Consider the following 26,086-nt stretch of genomic DNA (forward strand, 5'->3'; position numbering starts at 1 on the left):
AAAGGTCCAGCCCCATTCCTGGATCCTTTCTCTACAACGTCGTCATTTCTGGGATTTCCCGGTCAGGTCAAGGTCCAACCAAACAAACAGCCATTCCCCGGAATCCAGCGGGTCCCAGGGTGGTGGCTGCCTAACCAGAAGCTGTCGGAAATGACGTCAGACAAATTGCCGGAGGAGGCGGGGCCTCCGTGGGAGATCGCCCTATCCGAACCCGGTGAGGCTGGAGGCGTGGCTGAAGCGGCTGCGTGACGCCGAGCCGGGCCCTCGGGGCGGGGCCTGGGCGTTCGGGGCGGGGCCTGGCAACCTTTGGCAGCGAGGGCGGCCCCTAGCGCTGGGCTGAGAGCTGAAGCGCGCGCGGCGCCATGCGGACCGACGGCGGGGCGAGAGGCCGCACCCCGGCCCTCCGTCCTCGAGCAGCCGCCACCGGGAGACCACGGGCATAGTCATCGCCTTTGTTCCAGCCGCGCCCCCCACGCCGCCCGGCCTTGCCGGCCCGCCGTGGGTCCCGGCGCACGTCGGCTCGCGCGGGGCGCGGATGCGGCTGTGGGCTGGGCCTGGAGCGGGCGGAGGAGGCGCTGGCGGCCGAGATGGGCAACTGCTGCTGGACCCAGTGCTTCGGCTGGCTCCGCAGGGACACGGGGCGGCTGCCGCGCGGCGGAGGGTAAGCCGGGCCCTTGCCGCAGCCGCGGGATCGGGGATCGGCCGCTGCCGTGTGGCCTCGCGGGCGTCAGAGCCGGGGCCCGAGGAGCACCTGGGCGAGGCACCCCCGCGCCCTTCTAGCCTCTCGCCCGGTGGGCGCGTCCTCGGTGGTGAGGCCTCCAGGGTGGGCGCGGGACAGCCCCGCAGCCCAGGACACGCCCTGCGGGAGCGTCCCTGCGTTCTCCGCCCGGGCACAGCAATGACACTGGCCGCCCGGGTGGGCGCTGCGTGGGCGCTGCGGAGGGCCCTCGGGTGCAGCCACCTGGTTGAGGGCGGAGCAGCGCAGCGACCGAGGACTTGGCCTCGCGAGGTCTCCGCGGTCGTTCAGCTTCTCGGTTCCTGTAGCGGAGGCCGTGCGCAGCCTTTTCACGTGAATTTTTTGGAACTTGGAGAGGCCCGGAGCTCTGTAACCCCAGGGAAGCCTGTCCGTACAGTTACCGAATGTCGTGATTAGTCAATGGTGTGCTTTTTATTTTACAGGGTATGGAAAAGGTTAGAACAAAGTCCATGGGAATTAGCTTTGCTATTAATAAATATATCCCAGGAATTCACACTTAGAATTGAAAATATGCCAAGCCACTTTGAGAAATAAGGCCTTTTCAGTTTCTAGAACAGATCACGAAGTTATCAGGATCTGGCCCATTTAACCAACATTATTAGGTCATAAGGTTGTTCAGCATCAGCAAATGGAAGCCAAATGGTTTATAATTTGGATCCTGGGCCTCTGGAGTCATCAGGCACATTTCGGGGGCTTCTCTGTGCCCCTCAAATGGGAGGGCACATCACTGGATCTGTCTGTAACCGCAGGTAGGAACTGTAATGTTGCATCTGTGCCCTTCTGCTTGTGCGCAGAACTCCTTGAACAAACAAGCCTTGTTGAGGCAACGAGAGCTTGTGGGCTGTGGACATGGTCATCTAGAATCATATGATGCGCTCAGGCTGGGTAGCTCGTCCTGATACACCAAGATGCCATTGGATCCCTGGCCAAAGTATACACGAGAACTGACCAATGAATGCATCAATAAGTGGAACAACAAATCGATGTTTCTCTCTCACCCTTCTGCGCTCCCTCCAAACTCAATCAATAAAAAAGAAATAAAATATGATGTTGTATTGATCTGTTTCTTTTAATCCGTAAACATAGGTTTGTACAAGTTCGCTTACTTGAATGTCTGGAAAAACTTACTGTTTTACATTCATTTTAATATTATTTTAGGAGTTTCTAGTAAACATGTAGGCACAGGTGAATGTGTAATTGTTATTTACAGAATAAGGTTAAGTTTTACCTGTTTTTTGTTCCCACCTGATAGGGTCTTTTTTTCCAACTATAGATAGCTAACTAATAGTTCATCTAAGGGCAAAAAAATTAGGGGTAATCATAAAAACTTGATGTAATTTATATTTGTCTCATAGCTCATGGCTCTTTATTCTGTAGATAGATATTTGGTTGCCATTATTTCTCAGTGCATTATCTTGTACTTTGTCACTGGAGTATCTTGTATATAGATCAACAACTTGGTTCTTGATTCTGTGTGATGAACCATTCTTTCCTTGAAACTATGCACTTAACCTCTGCCACACCACTTTTATCTTCTTCAGAATTTTTTAAAATGGTATTTACAGAGAGAGAAACATCAATTTATTGTTCCATTTATTTATGCATTCACCGAATGATTCTTGTATTTGCCCTGACCGGAGGTCGAGCCAGCAACCTTGGTGCATGGCGATGACTCTAACCAACTGAGCTGCCTGGCCAGGGCCACTTTTATCTTCCTCGATATTCTTATCCTATCTGTCTGTTAAATTTGGCATTTTCCTCTGTCTTTCCTTTGTTTAGTTCCCTCCACGTATGCCTCTACTCCTGAAGAAATTTTATCCATTACTATGATTTCAGTCACCACCACTTCCAAATCTTATGTCTTCTGAGCAGATCTGTTTTACAGAGGCTCAGCACTATGTATGCCTGCTGAAGAGATAAACTTGGACGTGCCAGGTTCCTCAAGTCAGCCTATCTGAACTATCTAATGTCTGTGTATCAATAAGTATCCGAAATAGTGCATTTTTCTTCCCCCCCGGAGGAAAAAGATTTCTTCTTCCTCTGCTCAGTGTATTCTCTAATTCCCTCAACAGCTTCACTCAGTCTTCTAAGACACCAACTTCATCATCCTTTCCCTCTCCCTTATGAGCTGTTTAATTTCTCCCTAAGACATGCTGAACCTGGTTCCTTCTGCTGTACTTCCCCCTCAGGGATCATCCTTCCCATGGCTGGCCACTGGCTTCGGGGCTACAGCTCGTACTCTAGCGCCTATCCCTGATGTCACTGGAGCTTGGGTCCTGGACCCCACTTGGGATCACGCCACCCTGGCTTTACAGCTTCCTGTGCATCCAGCTCCTAAGGCTGAATTGCCCACCTTCCTTCCCCAGGACAGGGTGAACTGTGGTAGTCAGGTGTGCAGCATGAGGTCTACATAGTCAGGATTATATGCAGTTCGCTTTGGGTAAAGAGTGTAATCTCACTTTTTGTTCTTTCATTCAGAAAGGCATGTCCATACACATCAGTGAGAACAACATTAAAAGAAAAACACTGAATCTATTCTAATTTTACACTCATTCTGAAACCGTATTTCAACTTTCTTGATAAATGATAACTTTCCAACTGAGAGTAGTATCCAGTTTAAATTAGTAACAGGATAATCTAACCTTGTTCTGTTGTACCAGCCTGGTCATGTTTTCCTCAGACTACAGCACTGACATTGAGGACTTTGCTCCCTGAGCACGAGTTAGGCCGCACGGGGCGGGGAGGGCCGGTCTGTGAATCGGTGGTCTCCGTCGCTCTCCCCCTGCACACCCTCAGTATCCCGTCTCCTCGCAGCCTGGGCTCCTTCCAGCGCCTTTATGTGTGGTAGTTCTTTTCCTGTCTCGGAACTCTTATCTGTAAAGATTACCTTCCCTATGAAGCCTGTTACAACACCCTGAGACAATCATATCTCCCTGAGGAAACAATATTTTACACAGGTTTAAATCTACTCTGTATCAGGGATTGACAAACAGTTTTTATAAAGAGTCAGATAATTAGGTTTTGCAGGTCAGAAAGTCTCTGTTGCAGCTACTCAAGGTTGCATGCTTTAGCACCAGAGCAGCTGAGACAATACTCAAGTAAATGAATGTGACTGTTCCGATAAGATTTGATTTACAGAAATGGGCATTGGGCCAGGTTTGGGCCATGGACCATGGTTCATTGCCTCCTGATCTACACCATGATTCGGGGCTATGTTTTATCTCTTTCTTCATGTAAAGTCCAGGGTGGCTTTAGAAAACTTTAGACTAGTAGAAAGAGGGAAAATCCACTGTTGTTTTCTTAAAATCATTGTTCTTGCAGTGTTTTTGGTTCAGCAGTTCAGCTATCGTCATAACTAATGTACCTGAATATTCATGCAAGGGGAGCTTACTGTCCAGGAATCCTGACACATTAGGAGCCCTTAGGTGGAAGAAATACCAGTCACTCCAGCTCTGCCGGTGACCCCACCCCGCTGGCAGAAAGGAGCCAGGGTTGAAACGACTTCTGACGAGAGCGCGAGAAGGAAGTGGCAACGCAGGACTGCGTCCGACCCTCTGGAAGACAGAAATCATGGCTGCGGAAGAAACGTACAGCTTCAACACAGGCGACGAGGATGCCCAGACTGTTAAAGCCTGGGCTGTCCTTTGTTCGAGGGAACCAGGAGAGGTCACCCGCAGCCCAGACCTGTGCTTAGAGACCAAGGCTGGGACCGCCCACCCCTCCTCTCCCCAGTTACGACGTGCGGGTGTGAGAGTCGGACAGTGAGGAAGGCTGATGGGAAACACAGGTCCATTTGCAGTAGGGTGTTGGAGACGCGGAACCCCCAGAAAAATGAACCAGTGGGTCCCAGACAAATAAGCCTGAAATGTCACTGTGGCAGATGACAGACTGCAGCTGTCCTGCTGGGCACCTCGTGAGCAGGCGGGGCTCTTTGGGGAAGACAGTGATGCCGGGGATAGGGCGGCCACAGGGAGAGAGGAGACCCAGCGGATTCAGTCCGTGAAAGAAGCCACCGGCGGAGTCTCCTGGGCTGCTCGGGGCCGTGAGGCCAGGACCCCGGGCATGACACTCGTTCACAGGGTCACCTGGAGTCAGGACCAGCTGAGTGGCACAGGGCACACGGGGTGTGGGGAGGGGAGGGAGGAGTTCTTTCCATCAGTTTTGGCAGCTGTAGGGAGAGCCACATGATGAGTGAAAGTCAGTCTCCTGGCCCTTCCCACAATAAAGGGGTCCAAGTGGCTTGTCTGGACTGACACGCACACTGAGTGCAGTGTGGACGTGTCTGCGGAGCAGACAGAACAAAGATGCTTGCTTGACTACACGCAAGTTGTACTACTAGGAGCAGAATAGGATGATTTTTTTAAATGTCCGCTTCACTGAGGTATAATTGAGAAAACTGTATACATCCTGCAGGGAAAGATTAAAATTAAAGGCATTACTTGGCCCCCACGGGAAACATTACTGTAACAGACTACGTGGTTGATGTGTATACGTGTTACCATTTCTCTTCCCAAGCGTGGGCTTTGGAAGAGAAGCAGCAGCGCCTGGCTTTGGGTAAACATGGTCCCACCGTCCAGGGACCACCACTGTCAGCATATTGGCATTAATCCTTTTAGATTTCTGTCATTTTTCATATGTTTAACAAAAGTCAGAAGATACGCTTATCATAAGCATTTAGTACATCAGTATTTTAACAAGGTAGTTTTCTTGATACAGTAAAAATAATGGATGTATTTTTAAATTTACCTGTATTCTGTTTTATGTAGTAAATGTAGTAAATTAATTTATTACAGGTTTAGTAAATATTGGTACCAACATAAAAAATTGTTTGACTAAACACTTAAACTCATAACTAGGTTTAAAAGTCTGAACTATTTATATTCCTAGGTAAATTTGCTGGTTTATTTTTATAAATATAAGGTACTAATATGTTAAAGAATTTAAGGTACTGTTGAGGAAATGTTTTTATTCCATTATATTAATTCATTTTAGGATTAAATTTGATTTTAAAGTTGTTTTTCTGCTTTTCTTCCCAGATCCAAATATTTTAGAACATGCTCAAGAGGCGAGCATTTGACTATCGAGGTGAGTGGAGTCGCTGGTTTGACTGGACGCAAATGCCTCTGGGGGGGCGTTTTTCAACAGGGGGAGAAGGGTCGGGACCTGGATGCCGAGTGGACCATGTTATTTCTGTGTTGCTGGTGCTAACAAAAGGGAAAGACTTGAAGTGCTGGTGGAAAGGGGAGTAGGGAGAAGTTGGCAGAATATCCAGGTCCTGAAAATAAAAACCAGAAGTTAGTTTTTTTAAAAAATCACAAACCAACATAAAAAATAAGTTGCAGATCATAATTTTAAACAGTTTTAAGTAATCCCTGTAGGTTCCTATATTTTCTGAACCTTTCATTGTTTTCCTGATCTTGAGACAACAAACCAATGTTAACAAGAAAACCCTTTTTTCTTTCAAGTGATTATTTATCAAATTAAAATTCAAATATTTTAATAGTAATGACTTTCATTAGGTAATTTTACGTACTGTTCATCACATTATGATCAAATTGTTTGCATTCCTATCTCTAGGAAGACACTATATTGGGAGCAGTGCTGCCATTTAGTAGATTTTCCATAAATAGCTACATGAATGACTAGATAAATAGAAATGTTACAAGAGAAATTCTTGTTCAGGTATCTTTTTCAGTCCCTGTTTTTTTTTTTAGTAATTTTCCTTCTTACAACATTAAATTATTCTGAATTCAGGTGGAAAATTCTGGCAGCGTGGATTTAAACATCTGTATGAAATACCTGATTCAGGGGAAAGTTTTGTTTATCAGTTTCTGATTTATGTGGGAACTTGCTGTAATTCTCCCTTTTGTTTTTCATGTAAAGTCACAAATCAAAGATAGCAGCTTGTCTTGGCTCTCTTCTAGGGCTGTTAAATATACATCAAACGAACTGATGTATAAAAAGAGACTTTAAAGTATCCTACAAATACGAAGATACATTATTTTTAGGTGAAAATGTGACATTATTATTTGTCACCTTTAGACAGATCTTTCTCCTAACACTTGCTTTCTTGTTCTTTCAGTTTGAGAATCTAGTAGAAAGTGATGAAGTAAGTATTTCCACAGTAGTGTACAATTCACATTGTTTTCTTTACTCATCTAATTAGTTTTAACAATTAATTAATTTTTAAATAACATTTACTTAATTTTCTTTTATTTTAGAATTTTATCTTTTGAGTTTATTTTTACTGTTTAGTTATTTCCTTATTTCACTAATTAGTTTTAGCAAGTAATTCAGAATTACTTATAATTATAGTTCTATCTACTGTAAAACATATATTTGCAATTTTATATGTAGTTCTGTATGTCAGTTATGTATATTATACATATCCGCTATATAAAACAGGTTTTAAAAGCATTCTTTAGAACTCAAGGAACTTTAAAAAGGGATGTTTCTAACCTGTTGCCATTAGGTAGGTAAAATTCCTCAACAGTCCAGAGTAGACCTATTCTTTAACCATAGTTTTGATGGATTTCTGAGGGTAGAATTTATACATATTCATTTTACTATCAGTTTCTGATTTTTGCCATTATCTTGTTTTTTTTTAAAAACCCTCACCTGAGGATATGTCCGTTGATTTTTAGAGAGAGGCAGGGGAGGCAGGGGAGAGGAAGAGAGAAACGTGGATCGGTTGCCCCCATGGGCACCCAAACCGGGGATCAGACCCGCAACCCTGGCATGTCAGGCCGACGCTCAAGCCAGCCCAGCTATCTGGGCAGGACCACACTGCTTTTTAAAGGAATCTATGGCTCCGTGTGTTTTCCTGAGGTGCTTTCCTAAGTGCCTCTTGGGTTAAGGTGTTTTTTTTTTTTTTGCGAACCAGGCTCCTTCTCTGGCATGTCGTATTTTGTATTTGGTCTGGTTGAACTATTGTGTAGTGCTGTTTCCTAGATTCATTGGACCATTTAGAATTTTATTTCTACTGTTACTTTGTCACATATTTTAGTTGTCAGATGTGAGTAACATATTTGTATAAGACAGATACATGAACCCAAATCAGTCTTGAAATTAGTTATGGTTTGCCTGGAGGCAAAATGCTGCAGGTAATTTCATAACCTATAACAAATAATGAGAACAGCTGATTCTTGCTCGCGGTAGTTAGGTTTCATGAAGTCCCTGTGGTGCTGGCGTGGAGAATTCTGGAACTCACTCTGAGGGGACAAACAGAATTTGGTTCCTGTGTGCTCCTGCTCACAGCATTTCCATCTTTTGATCATTGTATAAACTTGTTTTATGTTCCCGTTTGACACCGTATTTTGATCTGTGTTATTGGGTCACTAACCTTGAACTCGCAGCCAACGGCACTGCAACTCAGCCTGTCCAACACGTGTATTTTCTCCATAAGAGAAACGTCCCAGCTTTCTTGTGCTGAGGAACATTAGACAGCACCCCAGCACTGTGCATGGGGTCATTTTAAACAGTGAAATCGTCAGTAAAAGCATACAGCTGCAAGAAATGTGGTGCGCATGAAATGGCCCGTAGAAAGAACACAGCACGAGGGCTGAGACAAGGGGAAACGCTGTGTGCTCTGCCTCTGCCGGGCCACGCAGGCGGGCAGCGCCAGCGTCTGCTGCTCCGCGCTGGTCTCCGAGGGACCCGCAGCGTGCAGGAGGCGCTGGCTGTGAGGCTGCTAACACACCCTCCCTGGTCGGTGAATTTGCACACACGGAATTCGTAGTGATGAGGGCACAGAGGACGTGTCTGGTACGAGCTGACCCCGGATGTTCACTGGGTACAGGATACATATTTGTAAGAAAAACTAAGAAATATCCTGCATTTCGTTTTCATATAATTAAGCTGGATATTAAATGAAATTTTGTCTTTCCAAAACAGTAACATTTTAAAGCTTTTCACTTAAACATTTACGCATTAAACTTGTTTACTGTGTGAAAAATAGATAAGTGCGAATATTTTGATTACGTAAAATTTGTGTTGGCTTACTTGAAATAGAATTCAGCTACTGAAAATTTTTAATTGTTTAATTAATTTTTTGCACAGGGGGAAAGCCCAGGAAGCAGTCACAGGTAAGGTTTGTCTGTCTGTCTGTCTAACTTCTGCTGAAACTGCAGACGCTCTCCAAGAACTGGGCTCTGTCGTCAGTTCGCTTTGAACACTTCCCATGTCAGACCCCAACCTTTCTCCTCCTGGCAGACTGAGGCAAATAAACATGCCTCAGAAGACTGTCTTGAGCCTTAAACGATTGAATGTGCAGAGTGCCTCGCTGCTTTCCTCTTGAAGCTGAGTTGCTCCTAGGTTGCTAATGTGTTTTTTTTGGTTTAATAAAAAACAACGAAGCACAGGAGCTCAGAGCAGAGCGGGGAGCTGGCCTGCTGGGGCTCCAGCTTTGCCACATCCTGGGTGCTGACGTGGAACTGTCTTCCCCTGACGCCCCTCACACATATGACCTCTGCGTCGACAAGGTTGCTGTGAGGAGTAAAATTAGTGAACGTACATGAAGCACCAAGAAGAGAGTGTGGCAGATGCTAAGTGCTGGGTGTGCTGTTGATACCGGACATGCAGTTGCTGGAATCTGGGCTGAAAGGGGATGAAAGAAGGAGCAGTAGCAGGAGGTGGACCTAGGTCAGATGAAGGATTTCCTTTCCTTCCCACTGAAGAGAGGTGGAAGCAGGGCGAGAGTGGGCTGAGGGTGCAGGCTGGCAGGCGGAGCAGCACAGAGCTCCCGGGTGGGGTGGGGACAGTTCCACTGTGAAAGCATCAGGAGTGGGCCTGGAGCAGAGGCCTCGGCAGGCTGAGGATTCTGCCTGGGGAGAGGGCAGACTCAGTAAGAGGGTGGCAGAATTCAAAGGACTTGGTGGTGCATGCTCCCCATTCCCAGAGTGGGGTGAGACTGGCTTTAAAGAGAACAGAGTTTGAGTAAGGAACTCAGGGATTGTGTGACGATTCTGAAGGCTGGGGTAGGGTGTGAGAGGCACTTGGCCGTGAACAAGGAAGGGTTGTTGCTGGGGGCTAAGGGCTGAACGTGCAGGACTTTCTCTGACACTTCTCAGCAGAAGGGGTGAGTCCCACCCCTGGTCCGAGTGAGTCAGCGGGGCAAGGGGGGCGTCACGACAGGGGCACCGGAATGCGGTGTGTCGTGAGAAGGAGGCACCCACACTGGCTGGGGGGACGTGGGCCAGCACGTGGTCGGGATGGGCAGCCTGGGACACTGTGTGGCGGACACTCGGGGAGGCGGCCAGAGGGCTGCGGCAGAGCCAGAGCGAGGTGGAGCTGGCACATCTGCAAAGATGGTTGTAGTTGAAAATGCTCTGTAACACGCCATCTTGCTCAGCTTCCTACCAGAACACAGCAAGGGTTAGAATGTCCGCTTTTCACTCTAATGAAGTTATACATCCAATTGCACCCATACATTTTCATAGTAAAATGTCAGAATTTCACTGGTTTTCTGAGTGTTTTATTTGGACTCAGTCATCAGAAGTTTTCTTTCTTTTTCATCCTCATTTTTCTGTGTAGGCCTCTCACTGAGGAAGAAATTGTTGACTTGAGGGAGAGGCATTATGATTCTATTGCTGAAAAACAGAGAGATCTTGATATGAAAATTCAGAAAGAGGTAAAAAGTCTTTTATGTCGCTTTAAATGTTATTATAAAGGGTCTGTTTATAGGGGAAAGTTGTCATTAAATAATATATTGCATACAAAGTCATTGGACCTCTATTTAGACATACACAGATAAAATTATTTAAAAGTTTAAAATTATTGCAGCCTTTTATAATTTGTTTCAGTTTAGGTTAATTAATGAAGAGAATACATTCCCCTAAGAAAAAAGTCTTAACTTACAAGTAGGGACTTGCATGCACCTTTGTATTTAAAACCAATTTTAAAAAATTACTGTTTCACAATAAGTGTGGTTTTTTAAGTCTTTGTTTCAGATAAATTTGTTCTTAGTAAGTGAAGCTAGCACTTCTTATAACCCTAAATGTTATAATTATAATATATTCACAAAATGGCCTGTAATTATAATAGATGATCTATAACAGCTAATAATATTAGCTTAAAGAAAAATAACTTTGTTTAAAATTTGATGCTTAACTTTTTAAAAAAAATATTTATTGATTTATTTTTAGAGAGAGGAGAAGGGAGGGAGAAAGAGAGGGAGAGAAACATTAATTTGCATTTGCCTCTCGCACACCCTGTGCTGGGGACCTGGCCTACAACCCAGGCCTGTGCCCTGACTGGGAATCGAACCGATGACCCTTTGGTTTGCAGGCTAGCATTCAACCCACTGAGCCACAACAGCCAGGTTGATGCTTAACTTTCATTTGAAATGCAATAGATTATCACTAAAGTAGTTTGCATTCTATTAGAAGGACAAGAACTTAACTTTGAAAAGTGATTTTTGAACAACTTGATAGTAAGACAATTCAGGAGACCTGGAATGACGAGACATGACCCCTGGAAGCCACTTTAGTTCACTTTGGTCGATGGTGACGTAATGGGCCATCTGAGGCCCAGATCTTTTCACGTGGTCAGGTGACAGGTGTTAGAACGATTGTTGAGAATTCTGAGAAAGACACAATTTCGTATTTATGCAGATTAGATGCTGCTATGTCAGAATTTCAGTTTCTAAAGAATTCTGTAATATGATTGATTTCATTTTAGTTATTTTGTAAAAGGAGAAATAGAAATGAGAAACTACAAAAATTTCAATTCCATTATGCTTTGTAGAGATCAATTTTTTAATAATTTGTTTTTTACTTTATAAATAGGAACGTTTTATTTTTAGAGCAGTTAGACAGGTTCTGCTTTTGTTAATCCTTATTGTTTTGTTCATGCACAGTTAGCCTTACAAGAGGAGAAGTTAAGACTAGAAGAAGAAGCTTCATACGCTGCCCAGCGTGAAGCAGCCAGGGCAGCCATGCAGCGAAGGCGCGAGGAGGTGAGGGAGACCAGCCTCCACTGGGCTGCTCGCTCCTGGTTTTCTCTGACGAGCTGAGTCGGCACTTCCCTGCCCCCTAGAGTCAAGGACTTTGTGTTTGACAAGTGTATTCATGCCCAAATCTTCAGGAATTTAAAGGCAAATTAGTTGACCTTTTAACAGCTGGAAATAACATCAAATTACATCCTTGATTCTGAATACTCTTGCCTTAGATTAGCAGACACTAACTCTTATTTATCCCAAAGATCAATTTCAGTTTTCTACAATCCAGTATTCTTTTGGAAAAATAAATGTACTCTTAGAAACAGGGCAAAAATGGCCTTTGTAAGTTTAATTTTGTTCATTTTTTTTAAACAAGTCCTTTAATTGCTAGAATTTCTTACACTTCCCAGAGTCGGGTAAGCTGGGCATTTTGCCCCACAGGGATCTTCTGTATTTCTCATCTTTATTCTTGTGTCTTTGGGAGGCTGGGAGTTTGGGTTTTGAGAAATCTTTGGCCCCTTGTCAGAGAAGACAGCAGGTTTACGTATCTTTGCCCGGTGCTGATGACGTGCAGCGAGCGCGTCACGATGCCAGACAGCTTTACTAACAGACGTGACAGGGCCCTGGCTAAGTGTCAGGTCTGTCCTCAACAGCTCACAAGTTTCGCCTTCTGTGATCCTCACAACAATCCGGGGGGATGGGCAGTGTAGTGAGTCCCCCATTTCATAGACAAGGAAAACGGGCAGAGAGGTGAGGTGCCTGTTGCAGATTCTACAGCCGGCACACGGCAGTGCCAGTGGCCGCTCAGTACCTGCCGACGCAGTTGGCCCGTGGGAACTCTCTGCTCCCGTGTGAACCGACGCAGTGCAGACCACGCCACAGTCGGCCGCTGAGACTTGGAGAAACTGAGCAGCCCTGCCTGTCCTAGGATGTGTGATTTCCTTCTGACCTGTGTCTTTTATCTCCCACTCTCGCGTGTTTCTGCAGAATAATCACATTACACGGGGAATGATTTTTTTAATAAATTCTAAATAGTGAGAAAGTTTAAAAATTAACTCACCTATACTAAGAAATAAAAGTACTTTTCTGGTTATAATGTAGACAACTCCTTCCCTGCGATAGATTCTCTACTGCTCGCCTTTGAAAGACTGCAGGTGTCGCCTGTGCAACGTCTCTTTGGGTTCTCTGACTTTGCACTTCCCAGACTGAACCGAAACACAAGCACGTAATGGTCGCCACGGCCTGCACACAGGCGCTCAGGCCCAGGCCAGCACCTTTGGCCTTCACCACAGCGTTTGCTGGTCATTTGCTGGGGCGTGTCGCAGCCTCTGTAATTGGCAAATGGGAAAACAGGAAGTAAAGGACACGCCAGGGACACACAGCTAGTCGCTGACAGAGCCACGCTCTGCCCAGCCTGCTGGGCCCTGCTGCTGCTGCGGTCACCCAGAAGGGAAGCTCTGTGCTGTCCCAACCAGGCCCTTCTTGCCTCTCATCTTTCTAGTTACCACTGGTTCCCAGGCGTAATAAGAATGTTAACAGTGTGTGTGTGTGTGTGTGTGTGTGTGTTTCTAAAGTTATTTTTTTAAAACACTGAATATTCTGACCACTTAAGGATTATACACTGATAAATTGAGAGAAATTCTACCCATAAATATAACCGTATAGAAGTGAACAGTGATGAATGTAAGGAAAAAGACTTCAGTAGAGTAACTTTCTAAGTTTTTCCTTCTAAACTACGGAAGAGTACATTTTTGGCATTGCACGAGTGGTCTGAGCCACCACACTTGTACAGCAGTGACTTTGCTCTGCTTCGTGTTTCCAAAGCAGGGAAGGCCAAGCGCCGTGCCTGGATGCCGCCCCTCCGCCGGTGCCGAGTGTCCAAGGTGACTAGCGAACACCCTTCCCTTCTGGTAGAAAACATCGTCTCTGCATGTCTGTGCGCACACTCCAGTTTGCGTGTCCCTAACTAAACATGAGTGCTTCCCAAAGACACTGTCTTGCAAGAATACTGAGACCGATGGACTCTATCGCATCTTTAAGAGCAGTCACATCTTCTGTGCAGAAAATGATGCCGCACCCCACGGAAGGCCTGGGATAAGCTGTTTACACCCAGCCGTGCGTGTCCTTCGCCCTCTCTCCTCTCACAATAAAGCTCCTGTGCGGTCATTTTCGGAAGAGTGTTTCCTCACTGAGAGAATCTTCCCACACTTTATTATAAATTGTAAAGTTATACTTGCGGCTAAGCTTTGGAGATTTGACATCAGGATTAACTAAAATCTTATTTTCAATTTATTGCTAACATTAAGAAAAGTAAGACCTATTTTCATTGAACTATTTATACAGCAATTATGAATTAGGGTGGGATAAACCATCAAGCCAAAAATGTCACATTAATTTAAATATGCATTATGTTATATCTACTATGAATATATGAATATATAAAAAATTATCTCACTTTTAATACAGTTCCGGACCAGAAGACGACTTTGAATCTTGTTTGAGAAATGTAAAGTCACAATATGAAGTTTTTCGAGGCAGTAGTAAGTCTTTTAAAATATTCTGTGTCCACTTTAAGTCTCCTTTAGGTAAATCAGACAGATGGTAATTGGAGGTCTTGGCCCTGTTTCTGTGGAACACCCCCCTTCGGTTCACGTTGCCCAGATGTGTCAGTTAGAGTCCGTAACTCAACCATATCCTCTTTCCTTTTCCAAAAGGAGTTGGAGTCCCAGGCTATTTGTGTAGATTCGTGTGGGGAGTCAGGGTCTCTGCTTTCCATTTCTGACCCCACTTCTCCCCCCAGGAAAAGAAAGGGGAGGTGGGGGAGCCGTGCAAAGTGCATTTATCTTAAATCTTAGAAATTGACTCAGCATGAAAATGGTTTTCTCCACATCTGCAACGTGAAAACGCCCAGCAATACAAGCATGGTAGTGGTTCCTCTTGAAAATACAGACCTCTCTTCATTGGTTCTGTCATTTTTTCTTTTCATTTGTTTTTTGCTGCCTTTGTAATAGACTATTAAGAATAATACCAGGAGTTCATTGTACTTGAAAAGTGATAGTGCATTTACACTTGCATGTCTATTGTGCTGCTAGACGGCAAAACATAAAAACAAAAACAGAGAAGAGCCCTGTGTGTTCTGAACAAACGCACAGATGTAGTGGTTTCAGTCATCGTTTCCTGTGACAGCAAAAGGCTGAGTGACGTTTGGGGAGACGGTTACTGCAGGAGAGGTGGGTGAGGGGAGGAGCACAGACACCCACGTTCACTGGCATCTGGTGTCTGTTCTAGGACTCTCGTCGGACGCCACCGTTCTGACACCAAACACAGAAAGCAGTTGTGACTTAATGACCAAAACGAAATCAACCAGTGGGAACGATGACAGCACATCCTTAGATCTAGAGTGGGAAGATGAGGAAGGTATTTTATATTCACCATGTACCTGAAATGTTTCATTTAATGTGTTAATGTATAGAGATCAAGTGGGTATTTCACTGTAATTTAAACTGAAATGAATGCAAGACTTAGAAAAGTCAGTATAAACATTTCTTAGACTCTTGTTAGTAATTATCATTAGCTAATAAATTATTTAGAAAGTTGCTTAATTTTTAATGTTTTTTTAAGATTTAGAGAATTTAATTTCTCATTTTAAGGGTTTTCTAATCCAGCCCCTTGATCATCAGTAAGAAGAATTGCTGCCCCCTTGTGGGCACCCTAAAGCCAAAGTCAATTACCTTGGTATATTATAAATAAACAACTTGTTAGTTTTCTTGGCACTACAGAATCTGTAACACAGACTGAGTTTGAATTCTACCTGTATGTTCTTGATGTCGTACTTTTGGTAGATTTGTTTGTTTCTCTACGATGCAGTTTGTATTCATAAAAAGAGAATAGTAAGCCTACTTTAAAGGATAATTCACTGGTGTATCCTTTCTGCCTGGCATGGAATAGGCAGTTCACAAATATTAGAACAAATGAAGGCAAGAGTGTTGTAAAAATTAAATAAAATTTCTATAAAACACCAAATTCAGGGTGTTGCACATAGTAAGTACTCAAAATTATAGCTAAAATGTGGATTTTTAAAAAAGATTTATTTATTTATTTATTAGAGAGGGAAGGGAGGGAGAAAGAGAGAGAGAGAAGAACATCAATGTGCGGTTGCTGGGGGTCATGGCCTGCAACCCAGGCACGTACCCTGACTGGGAATCGAACCTGCGACACTTTGGTTTGCAGCCTGCGCTCAATCCACTGAGCTACACCAGCCAGGGCAAATGTGGATTTTTTAAAAAAGTCTATTCCACTGAACAAAGTCCAGGTTTTCATGTTAAGAAATAAATAATCCAAAAAGGAGGAACCAATAGAATACAGGACTTTAAGAAAATTAATAAGCATTAAATTTTTCATCAAATTTTGAGAGGGAATGGACCTTAGATTGCCTCCAGTCAAAGCCGTTTGTTTTATCAGTGAAGCAGCAGATACAGCAGGGACCTGAATAATTTTTCCAAAGACTGCATTAACTTAAGTCTTCTTTTCATCTAACTACTGTTTCCCTAATCCTGTACTTACCTTACTGCATGTTTGGTTTCCAATCAGCAGTCGCTTCCCGGCCTTTTGGCTAAGATGAAGTGTGGATTCCAGCAGACCTTAAATTGATTTTTATTTTATCATCTTGTTCCATTTGATCTGAAGCCTTTCAGTTATTTTAACTCCTGATTTTGTCATCCATGCCCTATACTAATTAGATTTGTAGATAATATAACTTTTGAGGTCACTTGAGGTCATTATTTAAATCCTTAACAGAATTATTAATTAGTTAAGTGAGGACAGAGCCCACTAGAAACTAGTAGGAACCAGCTTCCTTTAGAAATAGTATTACTATTTCTAATTATATACAAATCCACAAAATGATATTAGCATGCAGCTCATATTTTTGTCTTGTCTATAAAAATATCTTGCTCTGCTGGGTTGAGTCTGATTTTTCACAAGTGACAGATAGTGATACAAATTTAAGTGTTATTTTGTAACTGTAGGGTTTGATTCTATAAGGTCAGAAAACAAAATCGCTGAATGTGTCCATGGGTATTCTCTTACAATCCCTGTTCTAGTCCTAGATTTTAATTCTATTACTAATGTTGATCCTACACTTACAAATTTCTATCCTTCCTCCCTCTGCCAGTACAATGACTATTTTTCCTCCAGTTTACTGGCCAAATTTATGTTCAGAAATAGGTCTAGAATAGTATTCCTGGAAACGTCTCTGCGCCTTGGCGGTGGCAGAGAAGGGGAGGGCGCTGGGACTGCGGGCAGCACCCTTCGTGTGGCCGGATCTCCCTGCCGTAGAGCGGAGCCAGATAACACGCATGGCGCGCCCGGAGCCTTACCGGGAACCGAGTGCAGGGTGGATAGACGTGCATAGTGTTGTCGTTATCATTAGTTACTCTCACCCCTGGGAAAGGAAACTACCATCTGGTAGGAGCGGGTTTGGCTGGTTCCGGATTTGTCCCTGTAAGACTAAGAGCTGTTGAGGCCTTCCGCCCACTCTGTTTGACTTAAGGCTCTTCAGACATTGCGTCTCATCAGATGGTCATTGTTGCGTCAAAACTGTCCTTGGCTGAGGAGCAACATCATTTCTATCTAAGGCGCACTCTAGGGGCACACGCGTCAGTTACCCTTGAGAAGGCCCCATAGTGCTGGCCCTTTAGGTTAATACACAAGTCAAGTTTGATTGTTCAATAAAAACTGTATTGTTAAGCTGGGAAGTCTTTTTTTTTTTTTTTTTTTTTTTGCAAAATTTTATTTATTTTTAGAGAGTGGGGAAGGGAGGGAGAAAGAGGAGACATCACTGTGTGGTTGCCTCTTGTGCGCCCCCTACTGGGGACCTGGCCCACAACCCAGGCCTGTGCCCTGACCGGGAATTGCACCAGCGACCCCTTGGTTCCCAGGCCAGGGCTTACTCCACTGAGCCACAATAGCCAGGGCAAGACTGGAAACTCTTTTAATACAGCTTTTTAATCTGCACTGAGATTTGTAATACCTTTTCTCCAATAAAGGAATGAATCGAATGCTCCCGGTGAGGGAGCGTTCTAAGACAGAGGAAGACATCCTCCGGGCAGCGCTCCGGGGTCGGGGCCGGACGCCAGGGAGTCACGCTGCGTCAGCCTCCGATGACTCCAACGGGCTGGAGTGGGAGAGCGACTTCGTGGGCGCCGACGTGGACGACAATGGCAATTCCGAGTACTCTGGGTTTGTGAACCCTGTCCTAGAACTCTCCGACGCCAGCGCAAAGCAGCCCGGTGCAGATCAGCGGAAGCGAGAGGGTGAGGTCCTGTGACCCTGCTCAGCGGCACAGACCCAGTGCCGACCCAGGCCGGCAGTTCCAGGGGGGCGGGGTCTGTGTTGGAGATGCTGTTGGAAAGGCTCGGAGTGCCGGCTGTGTCGGAGTGCTTCAGAATTAAGTGCAATTCATCACCTGCCTTCCGTTGTCCAAAAACAAGTGAACGGTTCTGTCATGTTATCAATTGCATTTATTTTAACTTCTTTGTAGGATTCTTGTTTAATATTTGTAGATTTTCATTTTTAAAATAACTTTACTAGTTTGACTTAATGTGTTTTCGTAAGCTTATTTCAGTAGCTAACCGAAAACATTGAGGCATTTTGTGTTACTGCTCAGCAGACCCGAGAGAGCGTGAGGATGGACCGCCGGATTCAGAGTTAGAATAGTGGGTTTTTTCCGACACTGTTTATTCCTACCACTGGGTTAAATTTGATTGTCTCTTAGTAACCACAATTAATTTTAGTAGCTGACCTTAAAGAAATGCTCAAGTGTCATTTTTTCTACACTTGCTATGCATCCAAGACTGATAATGTTGATTTAGTCTGAAACAAAAGATATGATATGACAAACTAAGCTTTCAGAGTTTGAACAGTTAAAGTTGGTAATCAGAAGTAATATTGAAGAAAATAAATAGACTTAGGTTTTTCACTTCCTTTTACATGCACTATAAATGAATACTGACTTTAAGTTTGTTGATAAATTAAATTTGTAGGTGTCATTTTTTTAAATTTTGTATTTCCAATGATTGGTCTTAGAAAGATTTTACGCAGAACATATTCTTTGTGCATGGTTTGGTAAGAAAGGAAACCTTAAAAGGTAATACGGGTATTTCAAAGTAAATAAAATCCTTTCTGGTGCGAAAGGATTTGTTGATTTTTATTGTTTTCCTTTGCCTTGTAATACAAGGCACATTAATGGGATAGAACTGAATATATCAATATATGTAACTACTTTTTGTGATATACAACAAACTCTTCTCTGAGGTTAGGTATCAGTTTCAAAGGCCAAGGACATAAGACACTCCCTAATTGCTTGTCTTGATTTTGCTGAGGAGTGATGTGATTTCAGGAAGCAAACTCTTAATTTTTGCCTTCGTGTTTCTTTTCTTGCAACAGTGGCAGTGCATGTTCCCAACGGTGCAGGAGGGCCAGGTGTGCATAGTAACTTACAGTCCTGGCTGTACTTAAGAAAAGCCACACGGTCCTTTCCACAGCTGAACTGCTAGGCAATGGCACCTATAGTTTCATCTCTTTTTAGCTCATAGAAATAAATATGACACTTCAAATATGAAAACATTTTAGATAATGCTATTGTTTATGTCTGTCTTAAAATTTAAGTTGTAACTATGTCATGGGAAATATTTTCAAGGTAATTTGTATTCCCAGTGCCTGTGCTATGCTTTTTAAAGTTTGTATACATCAGATGTATATTTTTGGTTTGCCATAAGCTACTATTGTAATTTTTTTGGCATTTTGTTCATAAAGAATTTTTTGAAGGAATGGTAACTTCTCAAGGATTGTGAATAAACACATTTTTACATTTAAAAACAATTTTTTATTACTACTTGCTTTATTCCAGACATGCAATAATTCTGACATACATAATTGTTTTATTAAATGTGCTATGAAAAAAAGGAGATAATTAGGAAAGCAGGCTGGAACTAAACTTGAGGATGTGTGTATTTTAGCAGCCAAGAAAAGGATTTTATTAAAAAGATTTTATTTTTAGAGAGAGGGGAAGGGAGGGAGAGAAGGGGAGAGAAACATCAGTGTGTGGTTGCCTCTCCCACACCTCCAACTGGGTACCTGGCCTGCAACCCAGACATGTGCCCTGACCTGGAATCAACTGGTGACCCTTCGCTTTGTGGACAATGCCTAACCCACTGAGCCACACCAGCCAGGGCAGAAACGATATTACTTTCTTTACATATTGATAAAAACACTGGAAATGACATTGATTTATCCAGAGAATACATATCAAAGAATCTGCAGTGTCTGGTAGGGTGATGGGGATGTGGCAGCAAAAAGACACCAAGTTTCTGCTCTTTAGTTTACATTCTGGTGACAGACAATAACAAGTGAACATACACATAGGAAACCACAGAATATCACTAGGAACTATGGAAGATGATAGGATAGAGGGTAGCAAGGGGCCCAAAGACTGGTGTTGGTAAGCCGGGGAGTCTTCTCTGAGGAGATGCAATTTGAACTGAGATGCTGTTGGGCAGGAGCCTGCCCAGCCCAGCCCGGTTAGGGGGCCTGTGCAGCGAGAGGTGAGCCCAGAGACCAGCGGGCACAGGGTGAGGCAGGGGCGTATGGCCTGTTCTGAGCGTGGAAAGACCACTCGGGGCAGGTCTGAGTCTGTGTGGACTAGGAGGCCGGCATGCAGAGTGAGCACACTGGCATTCTGGAAAACTTGCTCCAGCTGCTGTGCAGGGGTGGTTGTCGGAGGGCGGCCTGTGCCTGGCTGTGGGAACGCAGAGCAGATGAATCTTAGAAGTGGAGCCCACGAGACTGTCTACTGGGTCAGATGTGGGGACAAAAGGAGGGGTGGAGTCGGAGGTCACAGCAAGCGCCCGAGACACGCTCACCGCACAGCCCTCACCTCAGGGGCCCCCACCGCGGGTCTCGGCGCAGTCTGCCCGCCGGGACAAATGAGCAGGTAAGGGGCGCGTCGGAAGTTTCCCAGCTCAGCTGCAGCACCTTGTCTCCAGCACCCCCCACCCTCTGAGCAGCCATAACTCAGTGTGACCTGAGGACCCAGGCGGACCCTTGGGTGGAGCTGGAATTGGGAGATCAGGTTCTTTGGGTGGCTGGTCAGTCATGTAGCACCTGGGCAGTCCTGGTGGCAGGTGTGGGCCTGCGGGGGAGGGGTGGGTGCAGGACACCGCCCCCACACGCTTGAGCGGCGGAGCTGCAGGTGTCTGCATGCACAGCCCCCACTGGCCACACTGGCCCTGACCACAGTCCCAGGACAGTTCTTTCCTCGGAAGGAGTTTCAGAGAGAATGGCCAGAGGATTAGGCTTTGATTTTATTGCGTGCACGGATGTGCTGTTAACATTTTGAATTCGTGGAATTTAAAATTCTATAGTACATAAAAATCAGTTTAAAATTTGGTAAGAAAACTGGAAAATAATTTTACACTAAACACAGTGGTTCATTAAAATGTTTAAAATATTGTTTTTAGATGCTGAATATAGACAAGAACTTTATTCTTGGGAATAAACACTGCAATTCCAAAGAAAGAAAATAGAAAGTCAAGATATTATTGCCCAAATAAGCTCCTCTATTAAAACCACAGTGATGCACAGACACCACTCCAAAACACAATACACTCTTTCCCAGAACTCTGGTACCACGAGTACCAACAGGCTGCAACACCAGTAACAACTGCCCATAGCCTTGACCTTGAAAACCAGTGGCTGCTGTGAAATCATATGACCAAGAGATGGTTCTCACAAAACAAAACATAGGACTACAATCAAGCATAAAAAGAAAACACCGTAACTTTATTTGAGAACACTCTCTTCATCACAAAGAATACTTTCTGTACATTAACCTTCAACAGATGTACACTTAAGATTATCCTTGGCACATGCAGGCATGCAGCAGGTGACCAACCCCATGTCTAACACAAACAACAGACTTCAGAATGGTAGCACTAGACCACAAATCTGATAGCATAACATGACAGGAATGCATCACACTAACACACACAGCCAGGGGAGTGTCTGCACAGCTCCCCATCAGCAATTCTCCTCTCGCTGTCCGAGCTCATGGTTCATTTTCATCAGTTTCTATAGGAGACGTGCTTCCGGTGGAACAGGATGAAATGCTGGAATACTCGGGAATGGGCGTCTGTGCTGGCCAGTTGTTTTCTTGCAAGAGCGATCTTGGAGACATCATGAACAGAACCTCAAAGAACTCCAGGGACTCTCCCTCCTCCTTCTCTATCAGGAACTGGTAGTCGCCAAACCTGACCATGCACTTGTACGGCAGGTCTATTTTATTTAGGTAGCCCAGCTCCTTGTTGTCCACAATCAGACTGGTCTTCTTGCTCATGTTTTTAATTTCAAAAGAGAGAACTGAGCTATCAAACTTTTTAAACAGTTGCAGGGAAAACTGAACTCGGGAAACCTGTTTGTCCTGAAAAATATAATGACAGACGTTGGAATTCCGGCCAAATTTCAGCACTTCGCAGGAGGGCCGTTTCTCTCGGTTATGAAACCTTATTGATTGGAATACCCCGGTCTGCATCTGGCCCGGATGGTAAGCGGTGACCCGGAGGCAAGTCAGGGTCTCTTCCGTGTCGGCGTCCTCGAAACTGGACATGTCGGCAGCAGAGGGCCTGCGAGAGGTGCAGCGGCACGTTAGTTCCTTCCCCAAGCCAAGCAGCGGGAGCTCGGATCTAACAGTGTCGTGAGCATCTTCTGAGAGGCACTTATTTAGATTTTACATTAAGAAAAGAATACATGGGATACTTTCAATCATATGTGAAGTCATATCCCAACCCTGTGAACTGGTGTGTTACCTTTTCCTACCTCTTTATTTTTCATTTCGATTTTGAGGAAAAGGCCATACAGGTAATCTTGGAGTAAGTGTTGATAATAAAGTGGTTTGTGGGCTCCTTCTCGCTCGAACAGAGTGACTGCAACAGCTGTGCTTTAAAAAGGGAATCAGGAATAAAGAGCCCCTTGGTTCGAATGCCCTCAACAGACGTGTACATAAAACCTGCAGTTTATGAACTGTTATAATTAGATGTATATGAATTGTGAAACTTGATTAAAGAAAGAATTTAAAAGCCATAAATAATTGCAACATTTACCTTTATCCTCATTTATATTTTAGTAGGTAAATGGTTAAAAATAGTAAATTATTAAAAAGTTTATTTTACTCTTCTGATTTTTAGTATTTTTTAAAAGACTTTATTTATTTACTTTTTTTTATAGAGCGGGAAAGGGAGGGAGAGAAACATCGATCTGGGAGAGATAAATTGATTAGATGCCTGGCGCACAACTCAGGCATTTGCACTAACTGGGACTCGAACTGGTGACCTTTCAGTTCGAAGGACGGCACTCAATCCACTGAGCCACACCAGACAGGGTTACTCTTATGATTTTAAAATTTAAACATTACATAACTTTTAAAAACCTCCTAAATACTTCTAAGTAACCCTAAATATGGCCTCTACTCATACTGGATTATTTATTTTTGTCAGTGGTTCCTAATGAGTGGGCAGATAAACTGTCACTAACCACAAGCAGCACAAACATCTGTCAACCACAGCCCGCTTCCCGCCCCCCCCCACCCTCACCCCCCCCCCCACTTCTCTGCGCGGACCTCTCACAATCAGTGGAGTCGAGCACATAACACAGTAGGAGAGCTAGTTCCTAAAACCTCTGAGAGGTTATTTTGACACTGAACTACCATTTAGAAACTACTTTAAAAGAATTACACACACATGATCACAAAATTCCAACAGTAGAAAAGGTTTTTTAAAAAGTACCTTCTCCAGGTGGAGGAGGCCAAAAAGAAAAAAAAATCCAGGCAACTGTAACAAATAACAATAACAACAGAAAGTATCGTCCCTCCACCATAATCCTTTGTTTCCTCTTCTAGAGTCAGCTGCTGTAAAAGTTGCTTTTACTCTTGCAAAAATTCTTCACACAACAGCCATGACAGACCCTGTGTTTTTCAACTGCTAACACAAACACCTGATTTTTTCCACATCCACACATGTGAATGCACCTCATTTGTCACAGGCTGGGCTGAGACGGCTAACCTGGTGCACGGGGAAGCATTGTCTAATCCTGCATCCGGGGCTGGGGAATCCACAGCTGCCGGTGAGGCTGACTGCAGCTTCAATGTTTTCGGTGTGCCGTCTACAGTGGATGTGAACACCAGAGCTAGTTTTAAAACACAGAATGCTTTGTTTTCTTTCTATGGTTCTTGCTATTTACTTTTAACATACAATTTTCTTGTTTCTCAAAGTTATGCTGCTAAGAGTCAAACTATCAATTTATTCAACGAGTGACATAGCTAAGCAAGTTTCTTTTTTATTCGTTTGGGAATATATTTTAATTCTAAATTTACTTTTGTAATCGACTTTTTGGCACATTATCGAATCCTAGTGCATGGCTCAAGCAGACCCAAGCTGTAAGCCGAAAGGAGACTCAAAATCATGGGCTGCTTTGTGGTGCAAATCACTACGACACCGAAGACAGCAAGAACCAGCACACACCGGTAGACTTGGTAAATCCACCTGGACTGTGACTTCAAGCTCCTCTAATTAGGATAACCAGCAGCACGGGAGCCTTGGAGGTGTGCGACGCAGAACCAGCAAGAGCCTGGCTAGAGTCTGGTGCTGCGGGGGTGCGCCCTGTGTCTCCCACCAGGAACAGACTCTGCGGCGCCCGGCTACCACCGGGGGCCCCGCCTGCGCTCGTGGATACTATTGGTGCCCACTGGTAACTGGGCAGGGTGTTGGGGAGCCCCACGGTTGGATAAACCACCGTCTCTGACCTCAAGGAACGCAGACACCAATCTTTGGAGCTCAAAAGCAGCTTTTTCAAATCGGACCTAAGTTACCAAAGAAACAAGTGCATTAATGAGCTTCTCCAGGGGTGACGGCGGCGCCCATGCAGAGGGGACCTGGGGTCCGGGAAGGAGACTCCCCACCGCACCCCTCGCACTCGGTGCCTTTGAACTTTGTACCACGTGCACCTACTATCTGTTCAAATTTTCACAAATATTTTCTTCACGCAACCCCGAACCATCTGATTTTGCGGAATTCAGTGAAGGTGGAGATCAGCTGAGTATCAGTAACTTTGTACACCGTGACGCCTGACACGCAGAGGCTGTAAAACACCGTGACGGTGTCAGCAGTGGGCACGCAACTGCAGCGAGCAGGTAAACAGACACAGAGCGGGGCTCTGCCCTCCGAACCAGCGCGCACCGAAGGCGGGCCGCGGAGTTCCCGCGCGGCGGAGGCGGGACTCGGCGGCCGGCGCGGGACGGCGCGCGAACGCGCCCACCTGGGGCCTCCGGGTCGGCGTCGGACTGCGCTCGGGGGGCTCACAGGTGCTCGGCACCGGCACCCGCCCCGCCCCGCCCCAGCCTCCCGCTCGAGGTCCCGCCACGCCAGCGCAGACACCACCATCCTCGCCCCGCAGACGGGGCTCGGCCTTCAACCGTCGCGCGCGGAAAGTGATATTTTTGGTTAAAGGAGCCAGGTGTCCGCGCTGTGGAACAGCTGGGCGCCCCTGCGCGGTCATGCATGCCGACAATTCCTCGCGCTTTCAGCGTTTGCTTTTTAAAGCGAGGCCGACTGCAAGAACACAGTTTGTCCCGGGCGGTGCGCGTGCCCCTCTGAGAGTTTCCCTTCCACCGGGGCCTCCCCACGGCTTTCCTCCCCCTGAAGAGCACGCAGCTCCCGGGAGGAAACAGGAGCAGGAGCCAGTTCCCGGGGTCGCCGCCCTTCTGCGCGCGTGGGGGGTCCGGGGTGGGGGGCAGCAGGCGCCTCAGCGCGGAGGGGACTCAGGACTCACCGCGGCGGGCTCGCCGGAGAGCGCGCAGACGCGGCGCTTTCTTCGGGGAGCGTCTTCCCTCACCCCCGGCCGGCCGGCGGCTCCCAGGGTCTGCTCGGGGACCAGAGGACGGATGGGCACGCCTCCTCCCCACCGAAGCCGGGGAAAGTCCCGGGAAACCACGAATTCCTCTCCTTCCCAACGCGCAGCCGTTGCCAGCCCGGCCCTCGCGAAGCGCAGAGCAGCTCTGAGACCCCGGCGGGCTCTGGCCCTTCCGCCCCGCCCCCGAGGCGATCTCCCTGGGCGCCCCGCCCCGCCCCGCCGCGCGCTCGGGCCGCTCGGGTCAGCGCCCGCCCACCGCGTCCGACCCCTCCCCGACCCTCCCGCCCCCGGAGCCCCAGGCCCGGCTGCGGCGCTCGGACCCGCTGGGCTGCACCTCCCCACGCGAGCGCGCCCTCCGGGGAGGCTGTGACTTGAGAGCTGGACTTCGAGAGTAATCGGAGTCGCTGCACCTTAGGGCGACTCCCCGCCCCGCG

General features: G+C 45.6%; 2 protein-coding genes across 7 annotated transcripts; one reads left to right on the forward strand and one right to left on the reverse strand.

Annotated features, from left to right (window-relative positions):
• Positions 1-303: 303 nt before the first annotated feature.
• On the forward strand, positions 304-19,571 carry AP1AR (adaptor related protein complex 1 associated regulatory protein). 4 transcript variants are annotated; one of them, XM_028519516.2, is made up of 10 exons: positions 305-661; positions 5,794-5,842; positions 6,840-6,866; positions 8,816-8,841; positions 10,289-10,385; positions 11,613-11,711; positions 13,518-13,576; positions 14,160-14,233; positions 14,982-15,110; positions 17,741-19,571. In XM_028519516.2, exons 1-10 carry the CDS (start codon positions 588-590, stop codon positions 18,019-18,021), a joined length of 915 nt encoding a protein of 304 aa, XP_028375317.1. In that variant the 5' UTR covers positions 305-587; the 3' UTR covers positions 18,022-19,571. The 4 variants fall into 4 exon arrangements, with proteins under 4 accessions (XP_035887594.1, XP_035887595.1, XP_028375317.1 ...); XM_036031700.1 differs by having other exon boundaries at positions 13,521-13,576; XM_036031701.1 differs by lacking the exon at positions 11,613-11,711 and having other exon boundaries at positions 304-661.
• Positions 19,572-21,507: 1,936 nt separating this feature from the next.
• On the reverse strand, positions 21,508-25,789 carry TIFA (TRAF interacting protein with forkhead associated domain). 3 transcript variants are annotated; one of them, XM_036031704.1, is made up of 3 exons: positions 25,571-25,789; positions 24,516-24,522; positions 21,508-22,369 (listed from the first exon to the last, which is right to left on the reverse strand). In XM_036031704.1, the coding sequence occupies exon 3, from the start codon at positions 22,354-22,356 to the stop codon at positions 21,799-21,801; it is 558 nt and encodes a 185-aa protein (XP_035887597.1). In that variant the 5' UTR covers positions 22,357-22,369; positions 24,516-24,522; positions 25,571-25,789; the 3' UTR covers positions 21,508-21,798. The 3 variants fall into 3 exon arrangements, with proteins under 3 accessions (XP_035887597.1, XP_035887596.1, XP_028375318.1); XM_036031703.1 differs by having other exon boundaries at positions 21,508-22,381; XM_028519517.2 differs by lacking the exon at positions 24,516-24,522 and having other exon boundaries at positions 21,508-22,377.
• Positions 25,790-26,086: the final 297 nt, after the last annotated feature.

This window comes from Phyllostomus discolor, chromosome 8 (genome assembly GCF_004126475.2).
Source record: "Phyllostomus discolor isolate MPI-MPIP mPhyDis1 chromosome 8, mPhyDis1.pri.v3, whole genome shotgun sequence".
Classification (NCBI taxonomy): domain Eukaryota; kingdom Metazoa; phylum Chordata; class Mammalia; order Chiroptera; family Phyllostomidae; genus Phyllostomus; species Phyllostomus discolor.